The sequence below is a fragment of the Drosophila mauritiana genome, chromosome 2L (assembly GCF_004382145.1).
Source record: "Drosophila mauritiana strain mau12 chromosome 2L, ASM438214v1, whole genome shotgun sequence".
Lineage (NCBI taxonomy): Eukaryota > Metazoa > Arthropoda > Insecta > Diptera > Drosophilidae > Drosophila > Drosophila mauritiana.
The window spans coordinates 12,877,153-12,889,618 of record NC_046667.1 but is presented as its reverse complement, the minus strand read 5'-3'; the positions used below and the strand labels follow the sequence as shown (position 1 = coordinate 12,889,618).

At 47.5% G+C, this 12,466-nt stretch overlaps 4 protein-coding genes across 5 annotated transcripts; 2 read left to right on the top strand and 2 right to left on the bottom strand.

Annotated features, from left to right (window-relative positions):
* Window positions 1-110: 110 nt before the first annotated feature.
* LOC117135145 lies at window positions 111-7,078 on the top strand. 2 transcript variants are annotated; one of them, XM_033295203.1, is made up of 5 exons: window positions 111-206; window positions 2,443-4,488; window positions 4,715-5,007; window positions 5,073-5,704; window positions 5,772-7,078. In XM_033295203.1, exons 2-5 carry the CDS (start codon window positions 2,488-2,490, stop codon window positions 6,611-6,613), a joined length of 3,768 nt encoding a protein of 1,255 aa, XP_033151094.1. In that variant the 5' UTR covers window positions 111-206; window positions 2,443-2,487; the 3' UTR covers window positions 6,614-7,078. The 2 variants fall into 2 exon arrangements, with proteins under 2 accessions (XP_033151094.1, XP_033151095.1); XM_033295204.1 differs by having other exon boundaries at window positions 133-206; window positions 2,429-4,488.
* A 44-nt stretch (window positions 7,079-7,122) lies between these two features.
* Window positions 7,123-8,430, bottom strand: LOC117135149 (radial spoke head 1 homolog). Its single transcript, XM_033295207.1, has 2 exons — window positions 8,335-8,430; window positions 7,123-8,190 (listed from the first exon to the last, which is right to left on the bottom strand). The coding sequence occupies exons 1-2, from the start codon at window positions 8,407-8,409 to the stop codon at window positions 7,231-7,233; spliced, it is 1,035 nt and encodes a 344-aa protein (XP_033151098.1). The 5' UTR covers window positions 8,410-8,430; the 3' UTR covers window positions 7,123-7,230.
* LOC117135148 (UDP-N-acetylglucosamine--dolichyl-phosphate N-acetylglucosaminephosphotransferase) lies at window positions 8,418-12,448 on the bottom strand. The gene is made up of 5 exons (XM_033295206.1): window positions 12,303-12,448; window positions 12,102-12,243; window positions 11,826-12,039; window positions 11,523-11,757; window positions 8,418-9,091 (listed from the first exon to the last, which is right to left on the bottom strand). Exons 1-5 carry the CDS (start codon window positions 12,446-12,448, stop codon window positions 8,599-8,601), a joined length of 1,230 nt encoding a protein of 409 aa, XP_033151097.1. The 3' UTR covers window positions 8,418-8,598.
* LOC117135146 (beta-1,4-mannosyl-glycoprotein 4-beta-N-acetylglucosaminyltransferase) lies at window positions 9,312-11,521 on the top strand. Its single transcript, XM_033295205.1, has one exon. The coding sequence runs from the start codon at window positions 9,469-9,471 to the stop codon at window positions 10,930-10,932; it is 1,464 nt and encodes a 487-aa protein (XP_033151096.1). The 5' UTR covers window positions 9,312-9,468; the 3' UTR covers window positions 10,933-11,521.
* Window positions 12,449-12,466: the final 18 nt, after the last annotated feature.

Genomic DNA, 12,466 nt, shown 5'->3' with positions numbered 1-12,466 from the left:
TCATTAGTTCATTCATTCATTTTATAAATAACAATAATATAAATATATTATATTTAAACATTGCACATCACTGGTTTTTAGTATATTTCAAGCGCCTTTTCTGACTACCTTCTAATGCGTATGAGTATGCTTCAACGGTTCTTTTGCGGTCACACTGCAAGCCAGACGAAAAAAGACGCGAAAAGATGCAGAGAATATAAACAACGGTGAGATAATAATTAAACAATATGCCACAAAAGACATATTTATTGAGTGACCAACATATTGTGATAAAAAACAGAAATGTTACTTTCTATGTAGCCCAGTGAAAAGTTTAAACTTTCGACAGATGCGAGTGTGTGCGTAGCTAAAACGGCTGCCTTAGGCACAAAGGGTGAAAAAATGCGAAACCAGAAGTTTCGGTGGCTTCATATTACCTGGAATTAGATGCTCCCGTTATTTCTCGATTTACATCCGATTCAGAGCCGCAAATCGTTGCCCTTGGTAACATCTTAAGCTGCAACACCTTGTGCATTACATACATATTTATGTACATATGTGCTCACATACTCACACACTCACTTGAGATGAGTTTTTCCAAGGTAAAAAGGAGGCGAAAAGCGATGAATGAATTATGAGAGTGGGCGGAACGGCGAGGAAATCTTCATTTTGGTGAATGATTCCACTTGCGGGCAGCAGGGAATCTCGGCTAATTGGCCGTTTTACTGTCAGCCCGACTCATTAGCGGCTTTTCACATGTCACCAGGTGTTGCAAGTGTGTGCGTGTGTCTGTGAGTAGGTATCGCATGTACATTATGTACCCGCACTGTATACCCAGTTAAACGGTTGTTTTGAGCTCGGATTCCATGACAGATTATGCAACCCACTCTATCTCCGTCTCTTTCGGGCTGCTCCTATTCTTTGTCTCAACGAAATTGACATTTAAATTAATGGAAAAAATATACAGCTAACTGGCATATGAGCTGATTAGTCTAATTTATTGGTAGCACCACTCCAATTTGGCAAATACTTTCTCGCTCTGCGAGGCAAACGTACATACATAATTTAATTATTGTCTTAGATTCGTGGCACTTTTTTAGCCATATTTCTGCATGTGTATTTCGTTTTTTTTTACGTCTGTGTGCTGGGCTATTTTTGTATCGGTTTTTCGTTATTCTTGTTGTTTGCATTCGTTTTGGCCAGATTTCTGCTTGTGTGTTGAATATTCGCCATCAACAGTCATATTTACTTAGCGAATCAAGCTCTTTGCGAACTGAGATTAAATGGAATACCCCTGCGACCATCCATCTTGATCACTTTTCGCAAAGTGCCGGCTTTATCAGTTTTATGGGCTCATTTGCTCTTATCAGCTTTTCCCCAACAGCTGGCCACCACCAACCGTTGTCAATTTATCAACAAATAGAAAAGCTTTACCCCTTCCACATTCTATATATATATTCGACGTGGCATCGGGTCAGTCACTCGAGACATGGGCTGTATTATACAATGAATTATTTTATAGTTCTCGCGACTTTTTATCCCAAAGCCATTGAGTAATAATCTTGGCAACTGAAGTATACTATATACTGTACGTAATTGCTTTGTTGGTGCAGGTTGTGGTTGCTGGGCGGCAATTCATTCGATATTTCTGTTTATAAACAAATGCATGCGGCGGTATTAAGGAAAATTAAAATATATGCTAACTTATAATGGCCACTTGCTGATTCACAGCGTTGCGGATTACGTTTGTTTTCCTCACCATTTATCTCAATAAAACTTGACGAGTACTTTAAGACCTTTAAAACCGTAGATTTAAAGCAATAGAAAATAATTGAGCAAAACAATTTATAGCAAGATTTAATGTTCCTTTTTATCAAAAACAATCAAATTTTCACCTAAAGTATTCGCTTAACCTACCAACTTTTTTGTTAAGTGTTTCCATTAAAACTTCTACATTATAATAACTTTTTAGTTCCTTGCATGCCTTAAAGTTCTTAATCTTCATTGCGTGCGAATGGAAATCTGTCGTTGGAGAAGTGGAAACTCGTCCACATCCAGACAGACACTATTATAATGCATTATTAAAAGAAGAAAACTACAAAAGTTCCCTCACTTCACGGTTCCACACATTTCTGTGCGTCGCCATTTGGACACGCAACTGGACTGCGCGTCCTCCGCCTCCTTTAGACCACCGTTTTATTTATATTATTTACCTAACTTATTGATTTTGTCCATTGCCCAGTCACACTTTTCCCTTCTCCCGCTGAAATGAGAGTTGCGACACATTTTTTGGGCTCCCGAAGGGTAAAAGCGAAAATCAATAATGACCAAAAACCTAAATTGGTTCAATTTAGTGACCAGACATCCACAAACATCAAGATGGCTTGTACATAGTTGGCTATAACAAAATATGAAATTATTATTTTAGTAATCAATAATATTCTGAAAGCCCTCTTCTTACAGGTGTACTATGCGACCGTACAAATATTTGAGATTACATACTGAAAAATGGAAGCAGTATCGAAGATTTCCCTGATATTGTGTGCCTTGTTTGTCGTGCTCAACGCCGCAACGGCCATCAGTGGCGACAGCACCCACTGTCTGGCCACATACAGCAGTGCCGAGGCGTACCTGGCCCAAATCCCGCAGCAACATCGTCCACAGATCAGGCCCAGGATAAGGACCTGGCAGGAGCACGAGTTCTCACTGCTGGGCTACAAGTTCCACCTGCCGTTCGTTGGCCATGCCGTCGACTCGGATCTAGATGATAGTGACAGTGATGAGGATCTGTGGCTGGATGCGGCGGACGCCGGATCAGAGAGCGTAGAGGTGGAGGAGCATGAACTTCCTTCGGTCGGTAACGTCGATCCCACGGGCAATGTTTTTAAGCTTAGCTGCGAGGATGTGAACCTGAGGCGTGTTAACCAGGAGCTGCTCTCCCAGCGAAGCTCACACATTAATTACAACCAGCTAATGCTGGCCCATGTACCTGCGGATCGCAGTAATCCCCTGAAGCTGCCGCAGCTCGAAAGTCTGAGGGAATTCAGCTGGCAGAGTAGTGAGCTTAAAGATGAAACGCTCAGGGAGCTGTTCACCCGCCAGCCGCACTCCTTTGAGTATATGGAACGGCTGAATCTCGCCGAGAATCGCCTGGAGTGCCTTCATTGGGCCATTCCGCTGGCCGTGCGGCGCGTGAAAGTACTTAAGATGAGCGGTAATCGACTGAGCAATTGCAGCGTGCTAAACCTGCAGCACATGAAGCAACTGCAGGAGCTGCACTTGGACAGAAGCGAACTGACCTACCTACCGCCGCGCTTCCTGGGCGAGCTGAGCGAATTGCGCATGCTGAATCTCAGCCAGAACTTGTTGACGGAGCTTCCACGGGACATATTTGTTGGAGCCCTGAAGCTGGAGCGCCTCTATCTGTCCGGAAACCGGCTGAGCGTCCTGCCATTTATGCTCTTCCAAACGGCAGCCGACCTCCAAGTGCTGGACCTCAGCGACAACCGCCTGCTTTCCTTTCCGGACAACTTCTTTGCCCGCAACGGGCAGCTGCGTCAGCTGCACCTGCAGCGAAATCAGCTTAAGTCCATCGGCAAGCATAGTCTGTACAGTCTGCGCGAGCTGCGTCAGTTGGACCTTAGCCAAAATTCTCTGTCCGTCATCGATCGAAAGGCGTTCGAGTCTCTGGATCACCTGCTCGCCCTGAACGTGTCCGGCAACAACCTGACCCTGCTGTCATCCATCATCTTCCAGTCGCTGCATGCCCTCAGGCAGTTGGATCTCAGTCGGAACCAGTTCAAGCAGCTGCCCAGTGGGCTGTTTCAGAGACAGCGCTCCCTGGTGCTGCTACGCATTGATGAGACGCCCATAGAGCAGTTCTCCAACTGGATATCGCGCTATGACGAGTCCCTTGTGGATCCGCAAGTGCTCCATCGTTTGCGCTACCTTTCCGTACAGCAGAACCGGAAACTAACGCATTTACCCGCCACCTTGTTCGCCAATACTCCGAATATAAGGGAGCTGCTGCTGGCCGAGAACGGATTGCTGCAGCTGCCCACCCAGATCTCAGGACTGTCGCGATTGCAGCGACTCAGTGTGCGTGGCAATAGCTTGGGATCACTGCCCGAAAATATCAAAGAGCTCAGACAGCTGCACTACCTTAATATATTGGGCAACGAGTATCAGTGCGACTGCAGCATGTATTGGCTAACTGCCTGGCTGGCGAATACCAGCACTAGCCTGCGTCACCAACTCCCACAGGCACAGAACCATAGCAATGGCAGTCCCAACCAGACTCCACTGGACTCGTACGAGAGTATCGACCATCAAATCGATGCGCTCAAGTGTCAGTATGGTTATCGCGGCGATATGCTCCGCGTGCTAAGCAAGCTCAACTGCTCAGTGCCCTCGGTGGTGCAGTTCTCCGAGCCAAAGATGCACAAGCTTCTCTCCACCGCCAAGCTGGAGTGCCAGATTTCAGGGAGCCCAGTGCCGGACATCATCTGGGTGAGTATCCTTGTATTGTACTCATATTTAGAGCTTATCGTGTTAGTTAAGGAGTATATGTTCATATAGCATAGCACATTTTTATATATTTAAATATCACATGATATTGGAACTTATTATGCCCTTTTAATAGTTAATCCTTTAGCTTTCCTAGAGGTGACTAAATGTAATATTCTTCCATGAACCTCTTTATGAGGCACAGAGTTAATCGTTTACTCTTCATCAGGTGACACCACGCAATAAGATTTTACGCCACCATGCTGATCCTGACAAGCGGCCGATCATCATCGACAGCAAGGAGGATGCTCACCAGCCACCGAGTGCCCAGGAGCTAGCTGCCCTGATGGACGAGAGCTACATTCAATTGTTGAACTGGACACGCCAGAATAGTCTAGTGGGACGACGTGTGGTGCTGGTGGAGAACGGTTCGCTGCTGGTGCACAATATTTCGAGAATTGACAGTGGCCTCTACACTTGTTATGCGTTCAATGTGATGGGCAAAGCCTCGGCAGGATTACGGTGGGACTAAATGGAAACTATTATGTTTAAATGGCAATTAAAATGGTTTTTTCCTTTTCTCGTAGACTGTACATCGATCCCATTGTGTTCTACCGAGTTAAAATCGGTAGCATTCTGTTTGGCACGGCTCTGGCCACCGCATTCCTGCTGCTAACCCTAATTGTGCAGGGATTGAGGAGCTGCCTGTCACGCTGGGGCATCTGTAATCGCTTCTATTGCTGCGTCAATCGAAAGAAGAAGTCACCGCGCAAACGCCAAATATACGCTATGCTGGACAGCATCGAGACCTACAAGAGCCAGCAATTGGAGAGGCTGAGAGAGAACTACACGCAGCAGGTGCACCGCATCCGGGAGAACTGCGCCCAGCAGGTGGAGTGGATCCAGAGCAGCTACACCAGCCAGGCCAAGCATATTCGCGAGTTCCGCGACATAGGCTCGAATCATCTGACCACGCTGAAGGACCAATACTACGATCAGGTGAAGAAGGTGCGCGACTACTCCACAGGCCAGTTGAGCTGGGTGCGGGAAAACTACGTCTTCCAAAGGAACAAAATCCGGAAGTTTAGTGCGCATCAGGTATTGCGCCTCCGCGAGGGATACAAATACCAACAGCAGACGCTGAACAAGGTGCTGGAGAACCTACCTAGTTTCTACTTTGAGAATTGTCGCGGAGGATGTGAGGAAGACATTGCCGAGGGTAAACTATTATAACAAAACACCATTGAGTCGTATTTATATTAAAGGTAATTCTTTTTGTTCAACAGACATAGACTGCTACTTCAAAGGCCAAATGGACTTTGGTGGCTCCAAGGAGCTGCACATACAAAAAATTAAGGCGCGCCTATCTGCTAATTACTCAGCGAGCAAGGCGTCGCTTTACTATACCCCACCAGACGATGACTTGCTGCATAGTTCGCAACTTAACCTGCAGACCTCCCCCATCCACATCAACTACATTGATGAGAATCTGGATCAGCAAAAGCAGTTGGAGCACGATTTCAAAATGGAACCCCAGCTATTGCTTTACAATGCCCCCATGCTCTATATGAATCCTGAAGGCGCCAGCAGCAGTAGCCAGGCGGCGGCTTTGGCGGCAGCAGGGGCTCTATCGCAGTTCATCAGCGTGGAGGACAATAATCAAGAGCAGGAGATGCAGCCGCTAAGAAAGATCAGCGGAAAAGCACTGGGGATGCCCGAACTGAAGGACTTGAACGATGTGAAGAGCTCAAAGTCATGTCCGGCCATTTATAAGGTTTCCAAACAGCGAGATGGTAGCACACTGCATGAGCTGCAGAAGGAGGGCGAAGCACCCTACCAAATGCTTCGCCTAAACCCGGTGGAGACCACTTCGCTGACCTCATCCGTTGCTCCTACGATGAGGACGGAGAAACTGAACATTATCCTGGACGAATGCGGCACGGCGTCGTTGTGCAAAGCGGAGCAGGAGGGCGACGCAGGGAATAGCGAGACTCCACCGTCCGAGTCCAGTTGTGAGTCCAACAGCTTGGCCGCCAGTTGCGGCGACGTCTGCCAGGTCAGCAGCAAGCTGGGAAATGCCGCCTCATTATCATCTACTCCCCCCAAGCCTGACCACGCCAGCACTTAGAGATTTTTTTAAATTAAACATTAGTAACGAAGATATAAACTGTATAGAAGTACGTAAATCAAACACGCATCTGCAAATGAAGTTAATGTTAATGGTTACGCTACGATGGTAGGGCGGACAACAATAATTAAACTTAGAGTTAATTAGCAAAACACAGAAATTCAAGTGCTGAACATTAGGAAATATATATGTATATCGGAACAAGTCATACGATTACACCGACCGATGAGCTGATCAAAAACCAAGCTTAATGAATTTAAAATTGAGATCAATTCACCACTGGATTCCATCGCTGAGGTATCACGTCAATAAAACTTGAAAAGAGCCCCCATTTGTGATTTCATTACATAACGAGTTTAAAGCATCAAAACTGTAAAGTGCAAGGCGTATTTTAAAGTGAAACTGACAAATTTTAATTGAACTGTATGAAAATAAAAGCGTATATAACAAATAAACCATAACATATATCAATTGGCGAATTCTTAATTCCAAGATTAAATCATTCTGCGGCCCCCGACTTAATATAAATATTTTTTTCAGATATACTGATATATTCTTTCATTTGCAGGCAACATAAAATAACAATAACAAATGCATGTGGAATAGTAGCTACATTCCTATGGATCTGGACACTCTGGTTGCTTGAGGATCTCGATGCAGCATGGATTGGCGTCGATTTTGCACACCTCGCTCTCCGTCTCCACCTCGCTGACATCGGTGAGATCGCACTCGCATGGGAAGCACTCCATCTCGCCGCCCTCCTCGCCCTCTGCCTCCTCACCCTCTCCATACCAACTGATCTTCTCCTCGCTGCGCATGCTCGGCTCCGTGGAGAGCGAGCAGACGGACAGCTCAGAGTCGGAAATGGCCAGAGGCACTGGCTCCTGCGGCAGCAACGAAAAGTCATAGACGGCCATCTCCTGGGCGAACCATAGTGTTGGTTCCATTGGCTCCGCTTCACCCATCTCGTCCTCCAAGCGCTCCTCGGCGTCCTCCATCTCGTCTTCGTTGCTGATCGCCTTCATGTTGTAACTGGCGGGCAGGAAATAGCCCAGCAGGAGGTATCGATTGTTGAAGCTAAACACGGCCGGTCCACTCGGGTACAGGGAATCCCAAATTCCATGAAGTATTGTGCACTTGTCCTCATTGCCGATATACAGCTCGAAGGGACCCGTTCGCATGTTGCTGTTCCAGGTGGCCTTCATTCTGACGGACAGACAGCAGCCATCCGTTCCGCTGTTAAAGTGATAGATGCCCACCCCATGACGTTGGCCCTTGAACCAGTCACCCGAATAGTTGTCCCCATTCACATACTTGTACCGCCCCTTGCCGTGCTTCAAGTTCTTTCGCCAGTTGCCCTCGTACACGGATCCGTCCGGATAGATGAAGATGCCGCGCCCACAACGCTTCCCGCAGCGATACTGTCCGTAGTACCGTGATCCATCCTTGAACACGTACACCCCGATGCCGTGACGGCGACCCTTCCTGTAGTTCCCATCATACTGATCTCCGTTGGGCAGGATGGCCCAACCTCTACCTTGTCTCTGACCTGCAGCATTTCGACCGCCTATGTAGAGCTGGGATGGAGGATTATTATAGATATTTGTTTTAATTGAGCTCCTTGCTAACTCAAAACTGTTACTAGAATGTTCAGATTAAAGTTACGCCATAAAAAAGTTATTTCTTTTGAAGTAGGAAGAACTCAAAGCAAAGCAACTTACGCCTATATTGGGTCCCAAATCCTCCTCTTCCTCGGGCGCCGACAGGTCCTCCTCGGACATTTCGCTCATGGCCATGGTGATGATTTTGAGTTAACTTGCTCCTTTCGGTTCTTTATTGCCGAGTGAAGTACAGATTATTACTTACGAATTATGTTCGGGATATATTTTGTGTAGGCATTAAATAAATGTATTCTGTTTGTATAGTTAACTTAGCAAAGGCTTACTACAATAAATATCGGAATCGAAGAATCATGGTATCGAGGGCTACGTTTTCGCATAGAAGTAGTTGGCCAGGGGATATCGTATGGTCAGGGCAATCAGTGTGCACAGCACCTGGAATCCCATCAACATCTGGGTGACCACTCGCTCGTGGACAGGTCCGAAAACGACGAGGACGAAGTTAATAAGCGTAAAGTTGTTGGTCCTTACAACTCCGTCCGCTTTGGTATGCCAGCTAATCAGTCGCAAGTTCCGCAATACTGTGACCATCAGGCGACCCGGAGCATTGAGATCATCCAGGCGGAACTCCGTGGTGCTGATGTGGAGCAGATCCGTCTTGCTGTCGTACTTGGGCAGCCGGTGACGCGGACATGGCACAAAGTGGAACAGCTGCGGCGTGGAGTACAGGAAATTTAGGATCTGCGGCAGAAAGAAGAGCAGCAGTGTCTTGCTGAAGTGGCCCAGGATTCCAACCACGGCAAAAGTCATGCCGGCAAAGTAGCAGTAGGTGTCCCCAACAAACACCTGCGATGGATATCTGGAAAATAAGTAAGACAGAAATTATGTTACAAATCAAAAGAAGTAAAGATAATAGAATAATATTTTTTGTAAATATGATAATTATTAAATTTAAGGTGACGATAAGAGATTATAATGTATATTTAAGTTTCAAATAATATCCTTAATAATTCGATAACAGTAACAACCAGTGTTGTAAGGTCCATCGAAGCGAAACAGCCAGCTTACAACTGCAGCGGCGAACAGCTGACTGAGGACATTTGCGTCAGCTGTGCGGGGGAGTTGAGGGGTGCCGTAAAATTTTTGGGCGTGTTTGCCAGCGGAAGAAAAGCGTGAAAAGTACGAAAAATCGAAACGGAATGAGCAGGATAAACTGCAGAAAGTGAACCAGTGACCATGGTGAGAAGCACAATCCTGGCCACCTACAACCAGACACCGGTAGCCGGCGTTGGACGGCTGGCCATTACCAAGAAGCTGGTGCTCTGGTTGGTGCTGGTGCTGCAGGTGGGCTTCATCGGCTGCATATGGCTGCTGCAGATGAGTCGTGGCCAGGAGTCACAGCAGCGCGGTGCAATGGACCAGCTTGGCGGACGGGTGAACTTCGTGGCCAGCGGTGAAGCCCCTATGAAGAAGATGGCCCTTGTGGGCGGAACCCACTGTCCGCATCAGCAGGAGAATGTCAACCGCTACGACAGGGACTTTTATCAAATGAAACCGGAACGACTGAACGAATCCCACCTGCCCGACTACAACGTGCCCGCCTATGTGGACGCGGAGATGGGTCTAACCCCAAACCTCTGGTGCTATCGCGAGGGTACCATCAATGAGAGCCAGCGGCTCAACGATGTGGACTATCTAATGGCGCCGCCGCAGTGCAGATGTGAAAGTGGCTGGCACGGCAGAGACTGCGGCCAGCCGGAGATCATATGGCGAGCGCTGATGACGTCCAATCGGGCCAGCAAACGAGGCGGAAGCACACCGCTTCAACTGGTCGAGGCCAGTTCCACTTCACTGCACCGCCTGTTCTATATGCTGGAACTGGGCGCCTGGGACCACCTAAGTCTGGAGCTCTTGGAGCTGCAAATTCGAGCGCTCATCGAGGTTGTTGACTACTTTCTCATATACTATGTGAGCAACGGCAGCAAGGAGCGGAGTCTGGAGAGCATGCTGGGCAGCCAAACGAGCTACACACTACTTCGCTGCTCCTCCGAGAGCAACTGCAGCAGCTCAATGGCCTACAGTCACTTCAGACGGCAGCTGTGGCAGCAGTGTGGTGTCCAAATGCAGGCGCAGGATCTGCTGCTCCACGGGGACAGTGGAACGGTCTACGCGCCAGCAGCTCTCAAGTTTCTCAAGTACTATGCCAAGGATGTGCTGCCGCTGAAATTCCGTTTGAAGTACAATGTGTATGGATTCTACTGGCAGCATCCGAAGAAGACCCTCCTAAATGGGGTGATAAGTTCCTTGGGGCACCTGCACAGTGCCCAACTGGATGCCCACCGCCTGCACCGGCTGGCGAGCAGCACACTGGGTGATCTCAACCACTACGGCGGCTGGAACTGCGAGCTGTGCCTGCCCCCCGAGCAGATTGTGCTCCTGCTGCAGAGCTCCAACCACCGAAAGCTGCCAGTAAAGCTACCCAACGATACCCGCAATGCCCACATCGATGCCAACTACATGCAGCAATTGATAGCCAATGGAGTTCACATCGATGGCGCCACGCAGCTGCACCGCTTGCGGGAGCAGAGCGAGAAGTATTTCGCTCCGGAGGAGGCGCTCCAGCACAGCAGCCAGTACGGCCAGCTGCTGGTGAACCTATACGATGTGGACGTCCTGGAAGATCTGCAGGACGAAGACTAACTACGCCTGCCGAAGTTTGACTTGGGCATGGCAGCCTATCGAACCAGCATAAACCTACGAATATATATTTATATGTGCCTGCTTTTGAGTCCCCATCAAAGTCTAACAATCTCATAATCATCATATCATACTCTGCCTAATCCACTCATGCGAATGCCCTTCTGTGTTTTTGGCCAGGTGAATTCCAAATTTAGTATCTCAGCAGACAGGACAGACAGACCCGCCATCTGTGATAAGAAAAACCAGAACTAAACAATGAATTTATGAGAGGAAGTCGATGCAACCAACTGAGAGAAGTCTCAAATTTGCTGGAAAAAGTTGTGAAATGGGTTGATCGCAATTGAGCATTATTTTTAAGATATAACACACACGATCTGTATGAAAAAGCTTTTTAGATTTACTTTAAATATTGATACCAATTATCAGAAGGCAAGCAAATTTAAGCGAATTTAGTTTTGGTTACAATTTTGAGGAGTGATTTGCGTTATTAGTTTATTACTAACGTACCCTAATTATAATTAGACGAAAATTTGTTGACCTTCCAGATCAATTCAGTATTTATAAAAATAAAAATCCATTGGAATACTCACTTGTTGAACTTCCAAAGCGCTAGGGTGGTGGCCAGGAAAGGCAGCATGAAGTAAATGGAGAAGATATGCGAATCCACCTGGTGGCCGAGCAACAGTTCGATGGCATTGAAGACCAGAATGGAGCCCGCAATTATCAAGGATTGCCCCACCTCCAGGCCATTGATGCCCGCCAGGATGTTGATGGCATTTGTGCAGAATACCGCCAACATGCCCATGAAGACGTAGTACAAGGCACCTTGAAGAAATCAAAATAGGTGTCATCTCTTGATTGAGAGATTTTCGTTTCCTGGGAACCTTAGCTACCTATATTCAAGGAGGTCCCAAACAGATTTCTCGCAAAGTTGGGCATGATGACCGTCGTGGAGTTATAGTTGACGTAGTACACCATTAGCAGCGGCAACGTGGCGATGGTGGGCAACAGGAGCTTGTGGCGCCATCGCAGGTCGAGTACGTCATCGGCGAAGCCCAGGAAGATCATGCAGCAAATGGATAGAAGGGCGGCAATCAATTCCACGAACTATGCGGGGAATAACAGTCGATAAGGTGGCGCACATAAACATCTATCAATTAGATAGCTACCTTATCATGTGGAAAGGTATCGGGTTTGCCTCCAGTAATCGCGTCCGTGGCAGCTGCCTCATCGAAGGCGAAGGGAATCGGTATGAACAGAAACAAAGACACCAGGAACACACAGCCAATCAGCACGCCAAAGGATTCAGGTCTAGAGATCAGGAATCGTTCCAGTTAGAAAACAGACAAAACAAAGAAGCGCCAACTTACACCTGCGGCTTGTCCTTCTTGCACAGATCGTTGCCAAAGAGATTGGCCTTGATGAACATCTCGCGAAAGCGGGGTATCATCCGCACTGTCATGCAGTAGGCGGCGACCGAAATGGCCGCATTGATAGCTATGGCGACACCCGACATGGTCGGCCTTGAAAATCC

Excerpts from the sequence above, each read along its gene's own strand:
- LOC117135149 (XM_033295207.1), bottom strand. The coding sequence starts at position 8,409 with ATGGCCATGAGCGAAATGTCCGAGGAGGACCTGTCGGCGCCCGAGGAA. Across the intron at positions 8,191-8,334 it reads ATTTGGGACCCAATATAGGC|CTCTACATAGGCGGTCGAAA; the intron begins GTAAGTTGCTTT and ends CCTCCATCCCAG.
- LOC117135145 (XM_033295203.1), top strand. The coding sequence starts at position 2,488 with ATGGAAGCAGTATCGAAGATTTCCCTGATATTGTGTGCCTTGTTTGTC. Across the intron at positions 4,489-4,714 it reads CAGTGCCGGACATCATCTGG|GTGACACCACGCAATAAGAT; the intron begins GTGAGTATCCTT and ends ACTCTTCATCAG. Across the intron at positions 5,008-5,072 it reads AAAGCCTCGGCAGGATTACG|ACTGTACATCGATCCCATTG; the intron begins GTGGGACTAAAT and ends CTTTTCTCGTAG.
- LOC117135146 (XM_033295205.1), top strand. The coding sequence starts at position 9,469 with ATGGTGAGAAGCACAATCCTGGCCACCTACAACCAGACACCGGTAGCC.
- LOC117135148 (XM_033295206.1), bottom strand. The coding sequence starts at position 12,448 with ATGTCGGGTGTCGCCATAGCTATCAATGCGGCCATTTCGGTCGCCGCC. Across the intron at positions 12,244-12,302 it reads AAGAAGGACAAGCCGCAGGT|ACCTGAATCCTTTGGCGTGC; the intron begins GTAAGTTGGCGC and ends CCTGATCTCTAG. Across the intron at positions 11,758-11,825 it reads TGGGACCTCCTTGAATATAG|GTGCCTTGTACTACGTCTTC; the intron begins GTAGCTAAGGTT and ends GATTTCTTCAAG.